This window comes from Gadus macrocephalus, chromosome 18, assembly GCF_031168955.1.
Source record: "Gadus macrocephalus chromosome 18, ASM3116895v1".
NCBI lineage: Eukaryota > Metazoa > Chordata > Actinopteri > Gadiformes > Gadidae > Gadus > Gadus macrocephalus.
The window spans coordinates 3,618,069-3,644,125 of record NC_082399.1 but is presented as its reverse complement, the minus strand read 5'-3'; the positions used below and the strand labels follow the sequence as shown (position 1 = coordinate 3,644,125).

The 26,057-nt window shown below is 48.8% G+C and overlaps 2 protein-coding genes across 2 annotated transcripts; both read left to right on the top strand.

Moving 5' to 3' along the window:
- Window positions 1-605: 605 nt before the first annotated feature.
- LOC132446916 (26S proteasome non-ATPase regulatory subunit 11B) lies at window positions 606-8,346 on the top strand. The gene is made up of 13 exons (XM_060037508.1): window positions 606-765; window positions 1,543-1,644; window positions 2,224-2,420; window positions 3,342-3,399; window positions 3,704-3,898; window positions 4,073-4,217; window positions 4,581-4,641; window positions 4,824-4,886; window positions 5,284-5,409; window positions 5,692-5,727; window positions 5,837-5,888; window positions 6,006-6,148; window positions 7,052-8,346. Exons 1-12 carry the CDS (start codon window positions 675-677, stop codon window positions 6,146-6,148), a joined length of 1,269 nt encoding a protein of 422 aa, XP_059893491.1. The 5' UTR covers window positions 606-674; the 3' UTR covers window positions 7,052-8,346.
- A 756-nt stretch (window positions 8,347-9,102) lies between these two features.
- On the top strand, window positions 9,103-25,897 carry LOC132446883 (vesicle-fusing ATPase-like). The gene is made up of 15 exons (XM_060037456.1): window positions 9,103-9,239; window positions 10,805-10,890; window positions 11,797-11,893; window positions 13,148-13,187; window positions 14,623-14,789; window positions 15,229-15,336; window positions 15,880-15,955; window positions 16,777-16,932; window positions 18,296-18,495; window positions 21,711-21,876; window positions 22,947-23,021; window positions 23,670-23,857; window positions 24,652-24,747; window positions 25,419-25,714; window positions 25,794-25,897. The coding sequence occupies exons 1-15, from the start codon at window positions 9,228-9,230 to the stop codon at window positions 25,861-25,863; spliced, it is 1,833 nt and encodes a 610-aa protein (XP_059893439.1). The 5' UTR covers window positions 9,103-9,227; the 3' UTR covers window positions 25,864-25,897.
- The last annotated feature ends 160 nt before the right edge of the window (window positions 25,898-26,057 follow it).

Genomic DNA, 26,057 nt, shown 5'->3' with positions numbered 1-26,057 from the left:
AATGGGTTTATTTCTTTATTTTTTATTTTTTTATATGTATATATTTTTAATTGATTTCTATTTGAGTAAATAGGCTAATGTGTTTCATTTCCCATTGGTTATTTCCTACTGTATATAGGCCTATGCCTAGGTATATTTTATTATTAGGCCTATTTAAAAAATAATATTTTCTTCCCATCGTTTATTTTGTTAATATGCAATTGCTTTTGCAAAGGAACCAACAGTTTTGTAACGTATTTTCCTTTCAGTTTTACACTCTAATCATAAGGCTAACAGTAAAAACTTAAATAAAAAATAAAAAACGGTTGGTTTATCTTCATCACGTGACTGTGATGAGCGTGGATAAAGTAATACGATTAATTATCTCTTTATAATGACTAATAACACACCACAAAGATTATTTCTGCAAAAAACTATTGTTTCTGTGCATTTATTAATGCACATGATGAATGAATGTCCCTTCCCGCAATGCATCTGACCTTGCGTTGGAGCAGCGAAGCGGCGAGGGGCGGTGCAGCGGCGCGACCGAGCGGCGCATCGACGCAGCGGCGTATCGGCGGAGCGACGTAAGCACGCGTCACGTGACGAGACCACGTGACTTGCACGTACTTACGCCGCTCCCCACGCGAGGCCAGACGTCTCTCCACCACCAGGGGCGGGATTTGAATAGCAAGATGGCGGCCGCAGCGGTAGTCGAGTTTCAGAGGGCTCAGTCCCTCATCACCACGGACTCCAGCGCCTCCATCGACATACTCCACTCGATAGGTAACTACAGACTCACGGCACTGGTCATTCGTTATTACACGTTTTTAAAAGCCACGGACGATATTATACGAGGCTAGGCTAGCTGCTATCCCCCCAAGCCGGTCCGTGCTGCTGACTCACTGCAGGACGGGAGCGTTAGCATTAGCTACAAACCGTTAGCTAAGGGGCTAGCTGAACGGGTCCCGTAGTGGCCCTCTCCGGAATGTGCTTAAAGTGTTTATTGCTCAGAACTATGAGTGGTTGTCAGTGAGGGGTGAAGGGGTTTGTGTGTGTTGGATTTAATTAAAGGCCTTTGATAGCAGCTTCTTCTCGGGCTAGCCTGGTCATTATTGTTGTGAAACGTTTTGGTGGCATGTCATTAAACCCTTTGTTTTTCATGGTCAAACCACAATGGGGTTGTTTCTCTTTTGAGCCATGTGCGGTTCAATCGCTGTCAAGTGTTCAGCATCAAACGTTCACGGCGGTGTTGGGAGCGTTTGTGTGTTTCTGGTGGATCCAGTATAAGCTAATGAAGCTAGCATCCCTATCCCGGCTGCTCCTGCCTTGTCACACTAGCATTGTAGCTCACAGCATATCCTGGACACAGGTTGAACTCTGACCCTGAACGGGTCGGGGATTGGTGTTCCTGGTCTGATGAAACCAATGGAAAACGCTCCCTGACGGATCGCATGTCAACACCAACACTAAAATACCCGCTGCGTGGAACCAGGCGGCGCCGGGAGGTGTTGGTTAAGAAGCTTCCTGAGCTCAACTGACTGGTTTTTGTCCTTCCAACAGTGAGGAGAGATGTCCAGGAGAGTGATGAAGAAGCCGTCAGGGTTAAAGAACAGAGCATCCTGGAGCTGGGTACTCTGCTGGCCAAGACGGGACAGGCTGCAGGTGAGCCTCTCTAATCGTATGACCTCCTGGAGTCATCTGGAGAGCAGAGTCATGCATCACTAATTTATTTAGCAAATGTAGCTTTTTTTTTTCATGTATAACTTCTTCTAATGATTTAGATTTAGGGCATTTAGCCTTAGCCTTTATCAAAAGCGATTTACAATAAGTCCATTTGTCAGAAGAAAGAGAAACATTATATCGCTGTCAGTACAGGAAGGATGTTCATAGAACCAAGTGCCAAGCACTAACAATCACTAGGTTAACCCATTCACCGTATACAACTAGGATAGCTAGGTTATGTGTCAACACCGGGCTAAGTAGTATTTTAAAGTGCCATTATGTACAACACACAATAAGTGCATTCATTAAGTGCCAGGACGTTCACAACAGACAACAAGTGCGTAGGAGGGTTAAGGGGGGAGGCTATGCAGCGTCAAGGTGACCAAGTGAGTCTGGAACGTCAGTCTTATTATCTTTTTTCTAGATTTCCCTTGTGCTCATTTAACGGTACAGAGTGGCCGAGCGTTACTCGGTGACTCTTTCCGTCAACCCGCTGACGTGTCTCACCATGTCCCACAGAGCTGGGCGGTCTGCTGAAGTTTGTGCGACCGTTCCTGATCTCCATCAGCAAGGCCAAGGCGGCCCGTCTGGTGCGCTCCCTGCTGGACCTGTTCCTGGACATGGAGGCGGCCACGGGCCAGGAGGTGGAGCTGTGTCTGGAGTGCATCGAGTGGGCTAAGACGGAGAAGAGGACCTTCCTCAGACAGGCGCTCGAGGTGAGGAGACGCCGGGCACGGGAGTCGGATGCTACAGTTTTACTTTCTAAATGCTACAGAGCCATAAGGGTTATTCAAAGTCAAGTTTATTGTATCCACAACAATGGAAATAAAATTGCTTATGCCCACCGTCATGCAAACATAAAAAATAACCTCAGTTGAGGGTAGATGGGGTAAACGTGCATCTGTGCCAATAGTTGCAGGCACTGATATAATACATTTACACTAAATTTATTAAGTTAACATTGAACAGAAAAACAGTTAAACAAGTTCTACAAAAGTATGTTTAAATACGGAAGATAAAGGATTGATGTAACTCAAACAAGATTATTTTGCCAGATGTCAGTTCAATTCAAATGTATGTGTCTAGCCCTTATTCACAGCTACAGTCTCAAAGGGCATAACGGGCTGTGTGTTTATGACACCCGACTGACCCTAGCCCCACGGAGGGCAAGAGAAGACTCCCTTAAAGGAGGCATATCATACCAACAGGTGTGAGTGGGATTAGCCGTTACAAGCCGTTTTGAAAATCTTCCCCTTATGACATCACTAGTGGGCGTGTCCACCTAGATCTGTGCTGGATAGATCAGTCTACCAGCCTACCCAGTGGACTGAAGTAAACGTTGCTCAACTATCCAGCACAGATCTAGGTGGAGAAACGTACTGGGCTGCTGGCTGGTTAACTGTCGGGTTAATCCAGGTGGCATTCGGTTGGAGTCAACGCAACACGCTAAAACAGACAGAATAATGAATTGGAAGGGGTAAATTGGGGTTAGTTGATCGCTGGTAGGTCTAGGTACCTAGCCTTTAGGGGGTACCTACATTGAGACCTGCCAGTATAATGTGTGAAGCGTCTTGTCTTGCACATGTTGGTTTACTAAATAATAACTTTGACCGTGTCTTCGTATTTCTCTTCAACAGGCGCGACTGATTTCGCTCTACTTTGACACCAAGAAGTACCCGGAGGCCCTTTCTCTCGGTAAGAGACCCCAGGCTGCGGGGTTTATGTGTTGGCACGGCAACAGAACAATTTTTTTCCATTTGGGCAAATGGGAGTTGTTCATTGTTCATTTATCAACGGATACAGGAAACCACATGGCAGCTCTGGGTTGCAGACCTGCCATTAAGGATGTTGAGAGTTGGCCGTTGTTAATACTGTCTTAAGATAACTCTGGTTTAGTTTGTAGCCGTCCCCACAGTTCAGTGATAAATTATACCTTTTGTTTGCTAACTGTTGTCCTTGCTATTTTCCTCACTGTGCGTTCCTCTTCATTTCCAACCAGGCACCCAGCTGCTCCAAGAGCTGAAGAAGATGGACGACAAAGCTCTGCTGGTGGAGGTCCAGTTGCTGGAGAGCAAGACCTACCACGCTCTCAGCAACCTGCCCAAGGCCCGCGCGGCCCTCACCTCAGCCAGGACCACCGCCAACGGCATCTACTGCCCCCCCAAGCTCCAGGCAGCTCTGGACATGCAGTCCGGTAAGAGAGCCGTCCATCCGTCCATCCTGTTCTGCTCGGTACCTCAGCAGTGCAGCAACGTGTTTATCAACCGTTCTGTTTGGCCCCGGACCTTCGTCAGATGGACGGTCCGTCGACGGCGGTCTGGTACCGTCGCTGCAGGACTTGACTCTGAACTTGTCGGTTGCGTTGCAGGGATCATCCACGCAGCTGAGGAGAAGGACTGGAAGACGGCCTACTCCTACTACTTTGAGGCCTTTGAGGGCTACGATTCCATCGACAGCCCCCGAGCGGTCACAGCACTGAAATACATGCTGCTCTGCAAGATCGTCCTCAACTCGTAAGAGACCTCGCTAATGGGTTAAAGATCTGAAGAGGGGTTTTAACATTGACGGTATACACCACCTGTATTTACAACGGCACAGTGGGCCGTGTCAGCCATGCAAGGCGACACCCGGCGCGTCAGGAGCTGTCACGGTGAGGTGTCTCGCTCAGGGACACCTCGACATTAAGCTAGGAGGAACCGGGGATCGAACCAACCACCTTCTGGTTACGAGCCAACCCGCTCTACCTCCTGAGCCACATGCCGCCCTCGTAGCCTTCTTGCTGGCCTAATATAAGCAGTAGGGTTCTTAAGGCAGTTCTTTGTGGCTCTATACGAGCGCAGTGTTGTGATGAAGATGTTGGTGTTCTCTCTCTTCAGACCAGAGGAGGTGCCTCTGCTGATCAGTGGCAAGCTGGGCTTACGGCACGCCGGGCGACAGGTGAGGCCTCGCCTACGCCCAGTTCAACTTTTTACACTCTTTTAAACTATTTTGATTTCATTAACCACACAATATAGTTACTAATATGTACGTGTTGTTCAAAGGCATCAACGCAGCTCTTAATGGCTTCCCCTCCAATAATGTTTGGCGGTTTTCCCCCCCGTTCGCCTTCCTTCTCTCAGACAGACGCAATGAAATGTGTCGCCCAGGCCAGCAAGAACAGATCATTAGCGGACTTTGAAAAGGTAAGAGCCTTTCTGTTGACTTGCTCTCTGGAGTGCCCTGGTCTACTTGGCACATCACTTCCAGTGCCGCCTCGTCTTTTCTCAGCAGGATAATGAGTGCGTCAAGGATCGCTTTGAACATTTGCCACTCTTCTTGAATTGGTTTCTAATTCTCAGTTAATGACGATTCATGCGTTTTAGTTCCACGTTCTAACTTGACGGGGGCAGGATATTCTTGTGGTTTGCCAAGTGACTGAAAGGCAAACGAGTGATTTCACACCATTTCACCTCCACTTTTAATTTTATTGCGAGTTCCCTGTTCTACGTGAACTTCTTTCCTGACGCCCCTTGTGGGGCCAGGTGGGACGGTTTTCAGCATCTGTGTTTTGTCTCCCCCCCCCCCCCCCCCCCCCCCCAGGCGCTAACGGAGTACAGATCAGAGCTTAAGGACGACCCCATCATCAGCTCCCACCTGGTGACGCTCTACGACAACCTGCTGGAACAGAACCTCATCAGGGTCATCGAGCCCTTCTCCAGAGTACAGGTACCGCAGTGGTCTGGTTGTTGGTAGCCAGGGTTAACCACCCTAACCCTGGTTACGGGGGTGGCCTGGTTAGTGGGGGGGGGGGGGGGCGTGACCCGATTAGCGGGGGGCAGAGTTCTTCACCATGAAGGGTAACGCTGACTTCTAGAGGTGGTTGAACACATGGCCTCCTGTGACCCTTTGCACTCGCAGGCGGTGGTTTAACATTAGTAACGTCCATTAGTATCATGTCCCAGCCGTCCGGCTCACTTCTAATGTGTGAATTGTTCTTTTGTTTTTCAGATACTTCACATATCAGAAATCATCAAACTCTCAACGGTATAGATATCTTCAACGTCCCTGTCTCGTTTTCATTTGATCCACTTTTCTTTCACTTTCACTTGTGTACGCGTCTGGTCTCTGATTTCATTGATGTTATTCTCACCAGGGGGATGTGGAGAGGAAACTGTCACAGATGATCCTGGATAAAAAGTTCCACGGTACGTTTTTAATCTGGGGAAGGTCTCTCTATACCCACCGGTCCAGCCTCCCCCCCCCCCCCCAAACCCTCGTCCAGAACCCTAACCCGCTCGTCCCCCTTGTGCCGACTCCTCCAGGGATCCTGGACCAGGGCGAGGGGGTCCTGATCATCTTCGACGAGCCGCCGGTGGACAAGACATACGGAGCCGCCCTGGAGACCATCCAGAACATGAGCAAGGTGGTGGACGCGCTCTACAACAAGGCCAAGAAGCTGACATAGGTGAGAGCGCTGCGTCCGCGTCCACACGCCGGTGCTGCGTGGTGGAGGCGGCCGCCGTCGACGCTGATCCACTTTCGCCGTTTCAATAGGATCAAATAAAATGGACGAAACGGAAGTGATGCATCGTTGCTCCTGGAATAGGAGTGTGTTTGGACTGTCTGAGTTCATTCTCTTTATCTGGTATCGTAGGTTGAATGGGCATTGTACTCGTTAGCTTTAATACATGAAGTTAAACAAATGAATATATACTCAAATGAGGAAATGGCACATGTTTCATGTGCTAGTTATTTATATGAATCTAGGTATTCTTTGTGTATAATCCGCTGTTGAGAGTGTACAAGTGGGTATGTTGCTGAACCAACTGGGAATACATTCTAGTTTGGCTTAACGGTAAACTCATGCTGACAAGAAGTGCATATTAACTTTAAATTAAATGGTCAAAGGTTTGGGGTCACTAAGGTCCTTATTTTTAAAGAAAAGCACTGATAACATGATATTTATCAGAAATACAGTCTAGACATTGTTAATTTGGTAAATGACTATTCTAGCTGGAAACAGCAGATTTTTTATGAAATATCTACCTAGTTGTAAATGGGCCCATTTCCACCAACCATCACTCCTGTGTTCTAATGGTGCATGGTTTAGCTAATCTCGTTAAAAGTCTAATTGATGATTAGAAAACCCCTGTGCAATTATGTTAGCACTGTTAAAATGTTCATGGAAAACGTGAAATTCTATGTAGGTGACCCCGAACTTTTGAACTGTAGTGTACATGAGAAGAGGCCCTTCAGGAATACAGCTCATGCCTCATAGTGTCCACAGCTGTAGAAGGGCACGGTATGCTTCGTTGTGACCAACGAGGCGTTCACATCTTCACCTCGTGCTTCTCTCTCCTGTCCCCAGAACAAGCGGTGACCACAGCAGAGCGATGGAGGAAAGTGTGTGTGTGCGTGTGACCCGCGTGTGTAATATTTTAAGAAAGGGACTAGGGAGAGCGACAACCGTCCCACAAACTGCATCAAACCGGATTCCCAGTGCCCAATCGAAAGATCTCTCCCTCTTCCCGCCCGCCCGCCCTCCCACAACGGACAAACTTCATCATCATCTCCTTGTCTCTTTGTTTTTGTTTTTGATATCCATGCAGGATTCTGTACAACATGCACTGGTCCCAGCAGGCCATCAGGGAAAACAGTTCAACCACCAATAAATGATTACAAGTTTCAGAATACATATGTTCTATAATATATATCGTATACAGAAGATTGGGCTTACAAAGCCCTACTTTAACTCCACTGCAACCTCAAGGGTGTGACCTCCGCAACCTGTTTGTAATGTAATGTGCAGGCACACGGTTTTCTGTCCTCCTGGTTTATATTCTAAAGAGGCACATTGTTTTTAAGACGTTCAGACACTAGGCATCCACCGATTTAAAGTGTTGGTCAAACAGCGCCCTCTAGTGTACTGGGCCCGCCATATCAACGCCAACCACCTGCTCCCGCTCCAGAAGCTCAACAACATATTCACCCTCTCCCTGATGTTGCCCTTTCTCTTGTTCTTCGTCTGCTCGTATAAATCCGCCCAGTGGATCCAACCCTTCCACGGTGGCCACTGATTTCGCCCTTCTGTTTGCCAATGGTTTTTCATGTATAAGTAAGAAAGGCAGAAGTGGAGATGGTTCATGGCGACGTCCGACTAACCCCTAAAATAATTTCTTCATTCTTAGTTCCTAGCGCAAGTGGGATATGCTAGTAACAAGTCATTTGTATGGTTTTCATTATTTCAACCCCCAACCCCCCCCCGTCATTTATGAAGTCATTTTTGAAATAAATATTTTGTATTTTAAGGATTTTTGTCTTGCCTCTTGCAAATACAAGATTAGCGTAATGAATTGAATTGGTATGAGCGACAGGATAGGCCTACATATTTGAGAGGCTGCTAAAAGTTTAAGGGTCAGTAGTAAGTCTTTGAATTGAATGACCCTTGCAGTGTCTGAACTATACGATGCACTGGGTTGACAATGTGCCTGTATTTCATATCAATGGGGGGTGGGAATAAAACATAGTGGAGGCAAATAATCCTCGTGTTATAGGGTTTGAGATTTGACCACTGTTTGAAATTCAATTATGATTCTTTCTGCTGTTGCCAAATGGTGTAAGGCCGCACGACATTAAAGGGCATTAAATGACAGTTAACAATGACGGCTTTGAATTGTGATTTATTTTGCTTAAAATAGATGTGGCAATGTATCGGACCAGGTTCAAACCAAACCAACCTGAAGCTTGGCGTCAGCAGAAAGAGTGCATTCCATTTGGGGTTCGGTTCATGGCTGTATATTCTAGTTCTAAGCCTTGGTCATTGTACATACTCAAGTTTGGTCATTGTACAAAACATTGGTACTAAAGTTTATTTGTTTGAGGCCATTTGTTCACAATGCTCTGATACGTGCCGTCAATTTAGATTTCCTGACACGCAGATCTAGAGCCCCAAAGACAAGCACACGTCCTAACTAGGCCATTTCTAATTGGAAGAATCAAAATAATTCATCCCACTCCTAAAAAGCAAAAGAAAGCCTAAAACAATTTGCCTTGAAGAAAGTAAAAAGTTAGTATTATGATTCCTTATTGGTGAAAGATATCCTTTATTCTCACATTTGTTTTTCATCAGTGTACTACCTACTCTGAGACGTTGAACGCAATCAGAGTGAAACGAGAGAACCATCTGATGTTCAGATGAATTAATAAAGTCTGATTCTTTTGAAGTTGTCTCTGAATTGTCTTTGAAAAATGTCTGCGTCTAAATATTCAGTCAAAATGCTAATGATCCGTGGTTGTGCGATACATACGGATGTTTACCTGTGAGTGGCTGATATCATTTAACTTACAAAAAAGAAAAAAATTGTGTTTTGAACGTCAAATGCGTAATACGTCACCACTCGATGCCCCGCCCAGAGAGGCAGTTGGCGTTCACTTCGTGTGCGTGATGACGTCATCACTCAAGGCCCCGCCCAGAGAGGTCGTACGCGTTGTTCTGTCAACGTCGCGTTTTTCTCCACTTGGATTTAAACAACAAGAGTTCAGAGATGGCGGGCCGGGTGAGTTCAAATAACATCTCAAGCACAAAATAACCTCTTAACAAGCAGTGTGAGGTTAAGTTAAGGGCCCTGAGCACTTACCCTTAAGGCTACAGCATTGGTCTGTGAATGAGCCGTCATTCAAGTCAGCCCGGAAACGATAGAGAGTCTCATGACTGCTCACTTAACCTCACTTTACATCACCTTGACTCACTTTAATTCACTTTAACCAGTGCTAACAGCTGCATGGGAGGTGTTACCGGTCAGATGAGCAGTGAAACATTCAGTTTAGTTAGTTTGACAGGTTGTTCAGAGTTGAGTCAATGCTCTGAAATAGCAGATAAATAAATAGTATTAACATATCCTCCTACACTGTAGCAGATACATTAAAACACAATGCAAGAGTGGTAAGATGTATCAATAATAAAATAAGGAGCACTATTTAATCGTTATAAGTTTGGTGGATTGTTGACGATGTAAACACAGTCTGCTGTGTGTGTGTGTGTGTGTGTGTGTGTGTGTGTGTGTGTGTGTGTGTGTGTGTGTGTGTGTGTGTGTGTGTGTGTGTGTGTGTGTGTCTCACTATAGTGTAGACAGCTTTTAGTTTGTCTTGGTGTTATTAACACCAAGACAAACTATGAATACCGATTTTCCATGTCAAATTCATGTTGGAAAAGCCTTTACTGGATCAGATGAACAATTCAAGGAGAAGAAGAGCATTTACTCTTCAGACTGCAAGCTGGAATAATAATATTTATAGTAATGTATATATATTTAACGGGTGCTCTCCAGTAGCCTTTAAGAAAAGATGGAACTCGCTGTATACAGTGGTTCAGGAGACAGCCAAATAAACAGCAATAGAAGAAGTGAAGGTGATGACGATTCTTTTAGCCAGAAGCTACAGGACAGGTTGTCAATAAGCAGCAGTGGGACTTCCTGGTGGAGGTGGATACACGTCCTCTAGGGATCCTGATCCACCTCTCCCTGGAGGACCCCCTTCTTAATTAAAGACATTTGATGGAGGGGTGAACCTCAAGGGCCTCCGATCCACCCCGTCCAGGAGGACCTCCTCCGTCCTGAAGTGAACACACGTAGACTGTTTGAGGGGTGAAGAACCTCTAGGGGTCGGCTGCAGGGTAACGAGGAGGGCCGACACGACGTCATGAGAACGCTGCTCCATAGATGATAACTCACCCTACGTCTTCTCCCAGTCTGCTGATCAGAGCCAAATGAAGTGTCTGTGTCTGTTTCTCTCTCTGTGTGTGTGTGTGTGTGTGTGTGTGTGTGTGTGTGTGTGTGTGTGTGTGTGTGTGTGTGTGTGTGTGTGTGTGTGTGTGTGTGTGTGTGTGTGTGTGTGTTGTCTTTGTCTCAGTGGTGCCTTTGGTAATGAGTATCTGAGTTGTCGATGCGCACGCTTTTCCTGACACGGAGTAATACGCATGTTTCTCAAATCCTTTGTACACTCCTGTAGCAGAGACGATTTAATTTTAAACAGGACTGGAGTGTGATGGATTACTCGCACCTCCAGTCCTCCAGTACCTCAGCCTGACCTGACCCGGGGCCCGTTGTGTTTCTTTTGTCTTCAGAACATGCACGCGGCGAAGTGCCCCACAGACGAGCTGTCCCTGAGTAACTGCGCTGTCATCAGCGATAAGGAACAACAGTTTGAACAGTGGGTTGGACCGTGTGTGTGTGTGCGTGTGTGTGTGTGTGCGACTGTGCGTGTGTACATGACATGTTAGTTTCTGTTTGCTTGTGTAGCATCGTTGTATGCATTAAAAAGAGGCCAACATCCTGTCGCCCTCCTGGTTCCTCCTGGTTCCTCCTGGTTCCTCCTGGTTCCTCCTGGTCCCTCGTGGTACCCCCCCAACTGCTCTGTATCCCGGGGGTCCAACACACGACCGCTCTCCGAAGCACCTCATGAATAGGGCGAATCGCTTCGTCTTAACGCCCCTGCTGAATGGATGAATAAGATGATTTTCTTTGGAGGCTTTTTTCAGAGCTGTGTGAATATGTACTCAAACTCATTGATTATGAATGCCTGCACGGAACAAAACCTTACCCCTACTTCAAGGAATGAAGGCAGCTTGCGGCGCTATGTTTGATTTTACTCGATAAAAAAGTGTCACCGATTCCCCACTGTTTTGCTGGAGTATCTTCATCACAAACCAGTCCTATAGCTCTCAGATGACCCCAGGATGAGGTATCTAGACTCACTGTGTGACCTCCATCACAAACCAGTCCTATAGCTCTCAGATGACCCCAGGATGTGGTATCTGGACTCACTGTGTGACCTCCATCACAAACCAGTCCTATAGCTCTCAGATGACCCCAGGATGAGGTATCTGGACTCACTGTGTGACCTCCATCACAAACCAGTCCTATAGCTCTCAGATGACCCCAGGATGAGGTATCTGGACTCACTGTGTGACCTCCATCACGAACCAGTCCTATAGCTCTCAGATGACCCCAGGTTGAGGTATCTGGACTCACTGTGTGACCTCCATCACGAACCAGTCCTATAGCGCTCAGATGACCCCAGGATGAGGTATCTGGACTCACTGTGATCTCCCTGCAGGCACGTCTCGGTCCGCAACGTCACCCACAAGTACGTCTTCACCCTGAAGACCCACCCCAGCGTCGCCGTGGGAACCATCGCCTTCAGCCTCCCCCAGGTAGGCCTGCTGCTGCTGCTGCCGTGGCAACCAGGTTACAGCGGGGGTACAGTGGCCTGCGGCTGCCGTGGCAACCAGGTTTCAGTGGGAAAAGGGTCGCATAAGAATGCAAAACATCTGACAAAGTGCTTTATGAAGACAACAAGAATGTTTAAGTGGGAATGGATTAAATACAAACTGAATCGCAATTATTGCCGCAAATGTGGTTGTTTGTTTGAATGGTAAAATGCTACTTATTGTTATGTCGACACTTTTAATGACTTTACCTCATAACCCGATAACCATAATAAAAAGTGATTCTCCCTTTTTATAATATAAATACAGAAAATATATCATAGCAATACTAATTGAATCATCTATAATGTATATCAAATATCAAAGTAGTCTAGCACACCACAAGTCTTGACTTAACGTGTGGCGTCCCAGTGTTGTGGTCCTCTGGACTGCAGGACCTCTCTGCTCCTCTGTCCCACCGCTCACAGTCCTCCTGTGTCTCTCTGTCTCTGCCTGCTCTCCTTGCGTCTCTAATCTTGGCAGCTGCCACAGCCATCAGGTAACCCCAGTAACCTCTTCTCATGGTCTTATTTCACCAGCCACACGTGCAGTAGGGTCTAAGGAAAGGACCATAAACAAGTCTTTGGGCTTTATTGTGTTTTATTTTTTTATTATAACTTGTTGAACGTTCAATCAATCAATCGTGCTCCCGTCGTGGACGGACCAGAGTCCACAGTGGCCGACTGCACACGGTGGTCCTACTATGAGCCTCGTGCACCTAGCAGCCAGCTCGGTTCTAAGCGCCTGCTGGTTGGTGAATGATGAGTTCACTCCTCCAAGCTAGCATTGAGAACCAAGATGGCCACTGCATGCCCGAGGCCCATGTTGCATCCATATTCGCTGAATCAAAGCGAGCTGCAGCTGTAAAGTGTGCATTAAAGACATGATCGGCTACAGGGATGTGCTGTGAAATGAGACCATGTTCCAGAGGAGGGTAACAGCCATGTCTTATGTTGTTGTGTGGATGTGAGTGGAGATGTTGGGTTGATTGGAGAAGGAGGCTCTTCTGTGTCTGTGCTTGCTGCCCCACCCCCACCCTATAAAAAGCAACTCCTTGTTTCTGTGCAACCAGATTAATTTTACACTGTCCCCTTCTGTGCTTTTTGTTTGTTTGTATAATATCGTCGCCAAAGCTAACAGAGAGAATAATGACCGGTACAATGGAATGCCTCAAGTTTGGCCTTTTCTTTATTTTTGTAGAGAAAATGGGCGGGACTGTCTATCGGACAAGACGTTGAGGGTAAGTCATGGACACGCTGTACACACCAGCTGGAGGAAACATGGCTTCAGAATCTCTCTAGATTCACTACATTCTGCTCTCGTCATTTCCGATGAACAGGGATCGATGCTAAATGCACAAAATAAATATTTGCACCGGGGCATATCACCATGATGTTACGCCACTGGTCGTGGGCTAGAGGTTCTCACGTTGGGCAGAAGATCAGTTCGCCGGAGATGTAAGCTAGGCTTTCTTCCTCATTTAGACGATTTCACCAGCAGGGGGTCCTTGTGAAATGAAGAGATGACTCTTGTTCGTTTGTATGTTAAAGGCACCCAGTGCAACTTTATGTAAACATTCAATGAAAAATAAACATTCAATTTCTAGTCTTTTTTACACGTAAGTTTCAATAACTCCATACCATTACATATCGACATTCAAGGAGCAAAGATGAGACGTCGTTGTGTGGTGAGAACTGATAGAAAATCGTAAACAACAACAATCGCCGGTGGGGAGAAGCCATTTTTCCATTGACTGGAAGCCTGCTTTATTTATTGTAGGTTACAAAAAATAAAGAAAATAGCGGCATTGTTGTTGTTATCGATTTTGTATCAGTTCTCACCACACAACGACGTCTCATCTTTGCTGCTTAAATGTCGGTATGTAATGGTAGGGAGTTATTGAAACTTACTACGTGTAAAAAAGACTAGAAATTGAATGTTTATTTTTAAGCCTCGAAAGTTGCACTGGGTGCCTTTAATATAGCACCACTTTTGAAAGAGAAACCTAACGGCATCCAATGTAGAAATGGCACAAGAGATGCCAGACCAAGGCAATGTAGAAGCAGGCAGATCACGAAGGAACCGGGAACAGGAGCTGAGCAGGAGAACATGGCCGCACCTCTTTCTCAGGAGGTTCGACCGTGGATTTGAACACGCCTTTACAGCATTGATCCAGGGTTGGTTTCGGATCTTGGACCTATCGGATCAAATGATTGGATTATCTCCAGCAGACATGGTGTCCATGGAGAGATGTTATTGGTAGCCTGGTAGCAAAGCTTCTGTATTATATTTCAATTTTAACTGAGTGCAACGGGAGCCACAGACGTAATCTATATGATATCAATCACGTTTTCTCCAAAGTCTTCCTCCTAGCCGCTAAGGTGATCCTAACGTGATGAGGGTTGTAGAAGCAGACTAAAAGCCCTCTGGGATCCCCGTTCACTGTTGATCCTACCATACCTCCATTTCTCCCATCATAAGCGTTTGTTTTAATGCACACACAGGGTGAACATAAGAGGAGTCTGGGCTTTACTGAAAAGCTCTTATCTTTGGGACTTGGCAATAGAACGGTTTACACAAAAATAAGCTTTTGGATTTTTGTGGGATTATAACATCGTGGTTCATCATGAAAGAATTGTAAATAAGAGGTTCTGTTTGTCGGTTTTCTCGAACAGTGACCAGCTATAAGTTCGATAAGAGCCGTCAGTATGTGGGCTCGATCCTGCTGGAGGTGGACTTCCTGCAGAAGAAGAACGTGGACAGCAGCCCCTACGACTCGGACAAGATGGCCGCCGAGTTCCTCCAGAGCTTCAGCAACCAGGCCTTCAGCGCCGGCCAGCAGGTGATCAAGATCCACGGTCACATCAGTTAGTGTGTCAGTTAGTCTGTCAGTCAGTCTGTCAGTTAGTCTGTCAGTTAGTCAGTCAGTCAGTCAGTTACTCTGTCAGTTACTCTGTCAGTTACTACTACCGTCAGTTACTATTACCGTTAGTTACTACCGTCAGTTACTACTACCGTCAGTTACTACTATCATCAGTTACTAGCACCTTCGATTACTACCTCTGCTCAATGACTCAATATTAATAGTAAATGGTACATGCTCACATGAAGGTATTATACCATTGAAGTAATTATAAAGTTTGTGTATATATATATGTGTCTGTGTGTGTATATACGTGTTTGTATATAAACAGTATATATAGGATCTTTTAAAGTGCTTTTATACACCATGTACTCTATGGATCCTAACCGTGGATGTCGCTCCCTCTGATTGGCTGAAGCTGGCGTTCAGTTTCAGCGACAAGCTGTTTGCCTTGGTGGTGAAGAACATGGAGGCCATGGACCCCAGCATCCTGAAGGGGGAGGGAAACTCCGGCAAGAAGCAGAAGGTACCTGCACACCCGGCCGCTGCCTCACCTGACCACCAGGGGGCAGCAGAGGCTAGCGCAGCCTGCTGTCTCACCTGCCCAACAGGGGGCGGCAGAGGCTAGCGCAGCCTGCTGTCTCACCTGACCACCAGGGGGCGGCAGAGGCTAGGGCAGCCTGCTGTATGCTGTGGCTGTCTTTATTCTAGCCAGTAACGAGTGTCTGTATGTCGAAGTAGAGGGTTGGTGTTTTTCTGTTCATCACTGTAATGTTGTCAGCGTTTCTTTTGGAGTGGAATCAAATCTAAAGAAGGATCTCAGGAGTTAATGACTGAAACTCCTTGACACTATCTTTATGACGGTATATATTTTGTATAAAAATACACCTCAGAATGCCTGCTTTGGCGTTTGTGTCCAAGCATCCCACAAGAATAATCAATGTTTATTTAATTTTGTGCAAGGGGGTGAGACCAATTAAACGGGCGACTCATCGTGATTTGGTCCTGATTTGGTCCCGATATGTTCCTGATTGTGTCCTTATTTGGTGCTGTTCTGCCCTTCTTGCAGATTAATATCGGTTTGTTGAATGGCAACAGTCAGGTGATCTTTGAGAAGGCTGAAACCTCGTCTGTAACGCTCATAGGTGAGTGAGGCATGAGCGGGAGACGTTCACCGCCGTCTGAGGACGTCTCAATCTCCCAACACAACAGCCACTCTCAGACACTCAACATGTCACCACACGATGCATGCATATGTTGTGCTTTTGTTTTGCTTTCATTTGACCGTGCATAATTGTCTGCATAAAGGCCTAAACATTTAAATTACACAGCCTTAGTAGACCTGTATCTCAGATGATTCATATTGAGTGGTGATACGTAATGTAGTTCATGTGGAATTAGGGTGATTCTGAGGCGTTGGAGCCTGGTTAAATTAAGCGTTATTCCGAACAGTTTCATTAGCCGACATTTGTTTCAGCCACAAGGGGGCAGCATGCCCATGTCGATCTCTTTCTCCATCTGGATTTGAAGTTTGATTGTAGGGATAGTCCACTTATTCCCAGAACATAGAAGAGAAGGACAAAACCAATCAAGGTGTAGAGGATTTAGCAGTACAGTAAATAGTAACTTGTTTTTATGTAATACGAATAATGAACCATAGCTTTTAGCTTTTTCTATTAGAAGCAATTACAAGGTTTGTTCAATCAATATATCTCCTTCTTCCTCCTCCTCCTCCTCCTCCTCCTCCTCTTCCTCTTCAACTCCTCCTCCTCTTCAACTCCTCCTCCTCCTCTTCAACTCCTCCTCCCTCCTCTTCCTCTCTTCCTCCTCCTCCCTCCTCTTCCTCTCCTCCTCCTCCCTCCTCTTCCTCCCTCCTTCCTCCACCTACCTCCTTCTCCTCCTCTCCTCTTCCTTCTCCTCCTCCTCCTCCCCCCTCCTCTCCCTCTCCCTCCCCCTCCTCTCCCAGGGAAGGCCAAGACGCGGGAATCCCGCCAGTCCATCATCAATCCCGACTGGAACTTTGAGCGGATGGGCATCGGCGGTCTGGACAAGGAGTTCTCCGACATCTTCAGGCGGGCCTTCGCCTCGCGGGTCTTCCCCCCCGACATCGTGGAGCAGATGGGTGAGACGGCTGTCACACATCGGGTTCAACCAATCGTGTTGCTGGGTTCTCCGTCTGTCAAGCCTAAAGCCTAAATCCAGCGCTGTGTGACATCGCCCAGGTCAGAGGGTCGGAGAGACGTTCTCAGGGATACGAGACCATCAGACCTCTCTCAGAGTGAGGGGTCCTCTTTGTTTCAGGGGTTCAGGACTCGTAGGGGAAGCTTGCAGCAACAAGCCCCTGGTTTCGGTCCAAGTTCACTCAGTCTCCCATAATCAATGATGTACTCGATAGAGGAACAGTTTACAGAGTAAACGGTCCCAGAGAGAGAGGCCTTGTTGTCTGCCCCAGCAGGGTGAGTGATGGGAGAACAGGCAGCCCAGTGTCCAGATGTTTTCCAGGTTGACAGCCGTCAGCCCATGACTCTCAGACACGGGCGTCACACAACACAATGCTTTACTTTCTCTGTCCGCACACAGGAAGACGGAGAAGCACACACACACACACACACACACACACACACACACACACACACACACACACACACACACACACACACACACACACACACACAGCACATCTTGACCACAATAACAATATAATACACCATCACACTGATCCCTCCCCACTCATCCCCGTACGTACATACTCACACGTGCGCCCTCCCCCCCCCCCCCCCCCCCCGCGGCCGGTCGGGGTGTCCGGCGCTGGGTGCGCTGACCTTTGGGGGGGAGGGGGGGGGGGGGGGGGGAGCCCCTGGCTGCGGCCACCTGGCCCCCGTAATGAGATGGCGAGCACAGATAGTGGAGCTAAAGGTGACGCAGTACCGCGTGTGTGTGTGTGTGTGTGTGTGTGTGTGTGTGTGTGTGTGTGTGTGTGTGTGTGTGTGTGTGTGTGTGTGTTAGTTTGAATGCGGACAGAGAGGGTATTCTCCACCAGTGTTCCCCCCCCCCACCCAATATTGGGGAGGGAGGGGGGGGGGGGGGGGGAGGGGGGAGGGGGGGCTCGCTGCTCCTCACCTTGTCTCCCCTTTAAGGTAGCCTCACCCCCCCCCCCCCCTCCTCCCTCCGGCTGGTCTTATCTTCCGGCCCTTCGACCTCACCTTTCCCGCTCCCCCCACCTGTCGTCACCGTGGCGACCTTCCCCCCCAGATGGTCCTCTGGAGGGGGGGGGGGGTTGGGTGGGTGAGCCAGGTAGAGGGTGGGGGGGGCTCTGCAATAGTCTGGGCGAAGAAACAGACCTGGAGACAGACCTGGGGTTCTAGAGACAGACCTGGGGGGGACACCAGGTCCCCCCCCCATCATAACCCCAGCGCGGAGCCCTGGGTGTACGGCTAGAGGAGGGAGGCTGAGGCTGACCCCTGTGCCCCCCCCCCCCCCCCCAGGCTGTAAGCACGTGAAGGGCATCCTGCTCTTCGGCCCCCCGGGCTGCGGTAAGACCCTGATGGCGCGACAGATCGGCAACATGCTGAACGCCCGCGAGCCCAAGATCGTGAACGGGCCCGAGGTCCTCAACAAGTACGTGGGGGAGTCGGAGGCCAACATCAGGAAGCTGTTCGCCGACGCAGAGGAGGAGCAGAAGAGGGTGAGCACTCACCCACTCACTCACCCACTCACTCACTCACTCACTCACTCACTCACCCACTCACTCACTCACTCACTCACTCACTCACTCACTCACTCACTCACTCACCCACTCACTCACTCACTCACTCACTCACTCACTCACTCACTCACTCACTCACCCACTCACCCACTCACTCACTCACTCACTCACTCACTCACTCACTCACTCACTCACTCACTCACTCACTCACTCTCGCCCGCACTCACTCACTCACTCACTCACTCACTCACTCACTCACTCACTCACTCACTCACTCAGTGACTCACTCACTCACTCACTCACTCACTCACTCACTCACTCACTCCCTCACTCTCGCCCACACTCACTCACTCACTCTCGCCCTCATTCACTCACTCACTCACTCACTCACTCACTCTCGCCCGCACTCACTCACTCACTCACTCACTCACTCACTCACTCACTCACTCACTCACTCACTCACTCACTCACCCACTCACTCACTCACTCACTCACTCACTCTCGCCCACACTCACTCACTCACTCACTCACCCACTCACTCACTCACTCACTCACTCACTCACTCACTCACTCACCCACTCACTCACTCACTCACTCACTCACTCACTCACTCACTCACTCACTCACTCTCGCCCGCACTCACTCACTCACTCACTCACTCACTCACTCACTCACTCACTCACTCACTCACTCACTCACTCACTCACTCAGTGACTCACTCACTCACTCACTCACTCACTCACTCACTCACTCACTCACTCACTCCCTCACTCTCGCCCACACTCACTCACTCACTCTCGCCCACACTCACTCACTCACTCTCGCCCTCATTCACTCACTCACTCACTCACTCACTCACTCTCGCCCGCACTCACTCACTCACTCACTCACTCACTCACTCACTCACTCACTCACTCACTCACTCACTCACTCACTCACCCACTCACTCACTCACTCACTCACTCACTCTCGCCCACACTCACTCACTCACTCACTCACCCACTCACTCACTCACTCACTCACTCACTCACTCACTCACTCACTCACTCACTCACTCCCTCACTCTCGCCCACACTCACTCACTCACTCTCGCCCTCATTCACTCACTCACTCACTCACTCACTCACTCACTCACTCACTCACTCACTCACTCACTCACTCACTCACTCACTCACCCACTCACTCACTCACTCACTCACTCACCCACTCACTCACTCTCGCCCTCATTCACTCACTCACTTTCTCTCTCTGACACACTCACTCACTCTCACTCACAATCAATCACTCTCGCCATCACTCACTCACTCACTCACAAAGTCACTCACTCATACTCACTCACTCATTCCAACACTCAGTCTCTCTCCCTCTCATACTTACTCATTTACCCACTCACTCACTCCCTCACTCAAGCTGACTTACTTACTCGCTTTTTCTCTGTGAATCGCTCACTCACTCCCTCACTCACATGCATACATACTCACTCACTCACACATAAATCCATGATACATTTTCAGATTTATGGATCCCACTTGCAATCACAAAGGACAAATTGAAGGTGTTATCATCTGAATTATTCACGTTGATGACTTAATCCAGCTTCTTATCATCGATTGAATCGCTGAGTGAGTGTGAGACGCACACACACGGTATTAATTGTGTTCACATGATGGATACATTCGTAGAGCTGCAACTAATGATTACTGTCATAGTCGATTAATCTAACGATTATCTTTCAGATGAATCATTAGGTCCATAAAATGAATAGCCAAACGTTTGTCTTCCTGTGCTGCGTCACATTGCATCTCCCTGTCGCCCTGCACCTTCCCCCCCAACGATCCAATCACGGACACATCAGATAACGGGCCGGGGAGTGCTGGCCTGACTGTTCACAGCCTGTTCCCAGCATGGCTCAATGCCCCCCTTCTCTCCCGCGATAGCATCTGTTCTCTAACCAAACAGAAAAGCTCATTTCTGCAGGAGCGGAGAGATCTGCCCTTTACTCACACATAGCCACCATGCATTTGGTCCCATCCTGTGTGTGTGTGTGTGTGTGTGTGTGTGTGTGTGTGTGTGTGTGTGTGTGTGTGTGTGTGTGTGTGTGTGTGTGTGTGTGTGTGTGTGTGTGTGTGTGTGTGTGTGTGTGTGTGTGGGGGGGTGTGGGGGTGTGTGTGTGTGATGACGTTGGGCCCTCATGATAGGACACCAGTGTGGGGTCTCACTCTTCACCACCTAATGAGGGGCCCAGTTATCTCTGACCTCCCCTTAGAACCACCACACACACACACACACACACACACACACACAGCGATACCGAGACATACACACACACAGCGATACTGAGACACACAGGCACACAAACGCTGGCACACACGCTGCGTAATAAGGCCAGCTCCACACCTGCTTTAAATGCTCGCTATGAAGCCTGACGGCTGGAGGGTGACCCCCCACCCTGACTCCTTCAGGCCTCATCTTCCCCTCTCAGCCAGCTAAGGATCAACTCTCAGTAAACACTCACCTCTCAGTTAAGACTCACCTCTCAGTCAAGACTCAACTCTCAGCCAATAATCACCTCTCAGCTCAGACTCTCCTCTAGGCTCAAACTCACCTCTCAGCTAAGACTCACCTCTCAGCTAAGACTCACCTCTCAGCTAAGACTCACCTCTCAGTTAAGACTCACCTCTCAGGCAGTAAAGACTCACCTCTTAGGCAGTAAAGACTCACCTCTCAGCTCAGACTCACCTCTCAGCTAAGACTCACCTCAGGCAGTTAAGACTCACCTCTCAGGCAGTAAAGACTCAACTCTTAGGCAGTAAAGACTCACCTCTCAGGCAGTAAAGACTCAACTCTTAGGCAGTAAAGACTCACCTCTCAGCTCAGATTCACCTCTCAGCTCAGACTCACCTCTCAGCTCAGACTCACCTCTCAGCTCAGACTCACCTCTCAGCTCAGACTCACCTCTCATTTAGCTTAAGCGTGGATCACACTGGCCCAACCGTTGGCCATCTGAAACGTTTGGGGAGACACGGTCGAGTTGGGGAACCAATCTGTCCGGTGTGTTCCCCCCCTTCCCCCCCTTATGCTAATGTATTGCTATCACGCAGCATTTCCCATGACCTCCTGGTGGATCATAGTCATAATCCATCCAATAATACTCTGTAAACGCTTTGTGTGTCCCCCCCCCCCCCCCGCCACAGCTGGGCGCCAACAGCGGCCTGCACATCATCATCTTCGACGAGATCGACGCCATCTGCAAGCAGCGGGGCAGCATGGCGGGCAGCACGGGCGTCCACGACACGGTGGTCAACCAGCTGCTGTCCAAGATCGACGGCGTGGAGCAGCTCAACAACATCCTGGTCATCGGTGAGAGGGGACACGCACTCACTTCTGGGCCAAAAAAAAAAAAAAGTTTGGTTCCTGTTGGTTGTCAGTTGAGGTCATGGGTAGGTAGGGAATTTATTTTATTTTTTTATTTTATTTTTTTTCAGCGGCAGCGAATGATAGGTAGGTTGTTTTCATTTAAAAACGAGAATATTCGCTCATCCTTGTACAGAATGAAGAGGTGATGTACCAAAACGTAATTATAGTTTGCATACATTATTATTATTATTTTTTTTATAAATCTCATAAAATAATTTGGGTCGCACATAAATTGACAGGGTCGGTTGGAAACCGGAACCAAACAAAAACATTTTTTAGGCCCTACACACAGCCCGCACACACACGCACACACACACACACACACACACACACACACACACACACACACCCTGTGATGAACGCACACACCCCCATTACCGCACACAACCCCTACCCCACACGCCCTGCGATGGACACACACCCCTACCATACACACCCCGACTAACTGTGATGAACACACACACACACACCACGACGCACACACACCCCTACCCCACACAGGCCCTACCACACACACCCCGCCCACACCCCTACCGCACACACACACACTCACTGTGATGAACGCACACACCCCTACATACACACACCCTACCACACACCGCTACCACACACACCCTGACTCACTGTGAGGAACACACAAACCACTACACACACACACACACACACACACACACACCCTGTTTCACTGTGATGAACGCACACGCCGACTCACTATGATGAACACACACACCCCTTCCACATACCCTTACTCACTGTGATGACTAGCCCTAACCCTACACACCTTGATGTGCACAACATGAACTCGCTCTCTCTCTGTGTCTCTCTATCTGTCTCTCTGATTCTCTCTCTCTCTCTGTCTCTCTGTCACTCTCTCTGTCTCTCTCTCTCTCTCTCTCTCTCTCTCTCTCTCTCTCTCTCTCTCTCTCTCTCTCTCTCTCTCTCTCTCTCTCTCTCTCTCTCTCTCTCTCTCTCTCTCTCTCTCTCTCTCTCTCTCTCTCTCTTTCTGTGTCCAGGGATGACCAACAGGCCGGACCTGATTGACGAGGCTCTCTTGAGGCCGGGCCGACTGGAGGTGAAGATGGAGATTGGTGAGTGTAGACCGCCTCCCTCCCCCTCCCCAGAATCCAACCCTCGACCGCAGCCGAGCAGTGTTCGATCCCGCCAGGAGATGTCTAGCTCTGGAATATTCCACCGATAATTTTTTTTATTCATTTATTCTTTATGTGACATTTAAGTTAAGGTCACGTGTACGATTGTCTTACGCTAATGAAAAGCTGAATCAATGCCAGTCATTCACTGGGGTATTGTATGCATCGCTTAGCCTCACCTCTTACACTTTTGGTAGGGTTCTCATCAGAGTGTCTCAGGCCTTGAAACAGAAGCACGTCCTGACCCTGTTGTTATTCTCTCCCCTATCTCCTTTTCTCCCCCCCACTCTCCCCCAATCTCCCATCTCTTCTTCCCCTCTCCCCTTCTCTGCTCTCTGACCTCTCCCCTTCTCTCTCTCTTCTCCCTTCACTTCCCCCTCTCTCCCCCCCTCTCTCACTTCTCTCCCCCCTCTCTCCTCTCTCTCCCCTCTTTGCTCTCTGACCTCTCCCCTCTCCCACCCTCTTCTCCCTTCACTCCCCCCCCTCTCTCCCCCCTCTCTTCCTTTCTCTCCCCCCTCTCTTCTCCCCTTCTCTCCCTCCAACCTCCTCTCCCTCTCTCACCCCCCTCTCTCCCCCCCTCCCCCCCAGGCCTGCCTGACGAGCGTGGGCGTGTCCAGATCCTCAACATCCACACGGCGAAGATGCGTGAGTTCAAGCTGCTGGCGTCGGACGTGGACGTGAAGGAGCTGGCGGCCGAGACCAAGAACTACAGCGGGGCGGAGCTGGAGGGGCTGGTCCGGGCCGCGCAGTCCAGCGCCATGAACCGCCACATCAAGGTAGGAGCACACGCCGCCAGGGGGGCGGGGCTAGAGTAGACCACGCCGCCGGGGGGGGGGAGGGGCTAGAATAGACCACGGGGGACTATGGTAGTTCCGACAAGGGGGGGGGGGGGGGGGGGGGGGATTAGGGTAGACCACAGGGCCTCGACACACAACCTTCACATCCCACACACGTACACGCAGACATACACAACTCACAAACATACGGGCACACATGCACGCAGGCATACACAACCCACACACACATACACGCAGACATACACAACCCACTCACACATACAAAGTCAGGCAGACAGACGGACAACCCTCACACACAAGCCTCACACACACACACACAGACACACACACACGCGCGCACGCACGTCAAGTCAATGGTATTAGTACAGCCCTTAATCCCAGTTCCAGTCTCAAAGGATTTAACAGGCCTATATATTTATGACACCCCCCCTAACCCCAGCCCCCCAGAGGTCAGGGAAACTCCCTTACACACACGTGTGCAGACGTTCAGTCAGAATGCTAAATATTGTGAGGTGATGATGTATGACGGACAGGAGACCTTTACGCTTGTGTGACTGCCTCCCTCTCTCTCTCTCTCTCTCTCTCTCTCTCTCTCTCTCTCTCTCTCTCTCTCTCTCTCTCTCTCTCTCTCTCCGGTCATGACCCCTCCCCTCCACCTGTCTGACCTTTCATACTCTGAGGAGCGCATTGTCCGTGGCAAAATCTGTCTGGATGTGCAATGCAAACAACAGCATGATTCACAGCTGCGTGTGTGTGTGTGTGTGTGTGTGCAGGCCAGTGCCACGGTGGAGGTGGACATGGAGAAGGCGGAGAAGCTGCTCGTCCACAGGAACGACTTCCTGGCCTCGCTGAACAACGACATCAAACCTGTGAGTGACTGCCGCGACCTGAGACCTAGTGATCTCTCCCTCTGATCAACCTGCCATCAGGTACAAGCTACCAGCTCGTCAGTCACAGGTTAGTCACATGTGACCTACTCGATAGTCACATGCGACCAGCTCGTTAGTAAGATGTTGGTCACATATGACCATCGTGTTAGTCACAGGCTACCAGCTCGTTAGTAAGATGTTGGTCACATATGACCATCGTGTTAGTCACATGCTACCAGCTCGTTAGTCACATGTGACCCGCTCGTTATTCACATGTGACCCGCTCGTTAGTCACATGTTACCAAATGTAAGTCACATGTGAACAGCTCGTTAGTCACATGAGACCAGCTCGTTAGTCACATATGACCACATGTTAGTCACATATGACCACATGTTAGTCACATATGACCACATGTGGAAGGCCTGAAGGGAGTGGTGGTCTCTTTTCAGTTGGCTACGACTAGAACCGAGTTCTCCTTATTCCCAACCCTACCGTTAAGATATGAAATATGATAAAAAATATAAATGCAGAATGCCAGAATCCTACAAAAATAAATCAATAACTTATTCGACAGAGATAGGAGGACTGAAGCTCCAACAGTCGCCAGTGTCGTCTGAACTCTCTTCCTCGCTCTTCAACTCTTCCTCGTCCCGTGGTGCCCTCCCTGCAGGCCTTCGGCAGCAACCAGGAGGACTACGCCAGCTACATCATGAACGGCATCATCCGCTGGGGCGACTCGGTGACGGAGGCCCTGAGCGACGGAGAGCTGCTGGTGCAGCAGACCAAGAACAGCGAGCGCACGCCCCTGGTGTCTGTGCTGCTGGAGGGTGGGCGACCGCACCCCGCGCTCACACACAGCCTGAGGCACCCACACACACATCTACACATACTGCTACAGAAATACATCCTGATTCAAACATGCATGCACATACTACTGATACACACACACACACACTTACATACACACTGCACGCACACACTTATACACATACTGCTACAGAAATACATCCTGATTCAAACACGCATGCACATACTACTGATACACACACACACACACTTACATACACACTGCACGCACACACTTATACACATACTGCTACAGAAATACATCCTGATTCAAACACGCATGCACATACTACTGATACACACACACACACACTTACATACACACTGCACGCACACACTTATACGCATACTGCTACAGAAATACATCCTGATTCAAACACGCATGTACATACTACTGATACACACACACACACTTACATACACACTGCACGCACACACTTATACGCATACTGCTACAGAAATA

Coding starts and splice junctions, on each gene's coding strand:
- LOC132446916 (XM_060037508.1), top strand. CDS start 675: ATGGCGGCCGCAGCGGTAGTCGAGTTTCAGAGGGCTCAGTCCCTCATC. Junction 766..1,542: donor CGACATACTCCACTCGATAG/GTAACTACAGAC, acceptor TCCTTCCAACAG/TGAGGAGAGATGTCCAGGAG. Junction 4,218..4,580: donor TGCAAGATCGTCCTCAACTC/GTAAGAGACCTC, acceptor CTCTCTCTTCAG/ACCAGAGGAGGTGCCTCTGC.
- LOC132446883 (XM_060037456.1), top strand. Junction 10,891..11,796: donor AAGGAACAACAGTTTGAACA/GTGGGTTGGACC, acceptor ATCTCCCTGCAG/GCACGTCTCGGTCCGCAACG. Junction 13,188..14,622: donor TATCGGACAAGACGTTGAGG/GTAAGTCATGGA, acceptor TTTCTCGAACAG/TGACCAGCTATAAGTTCGAT.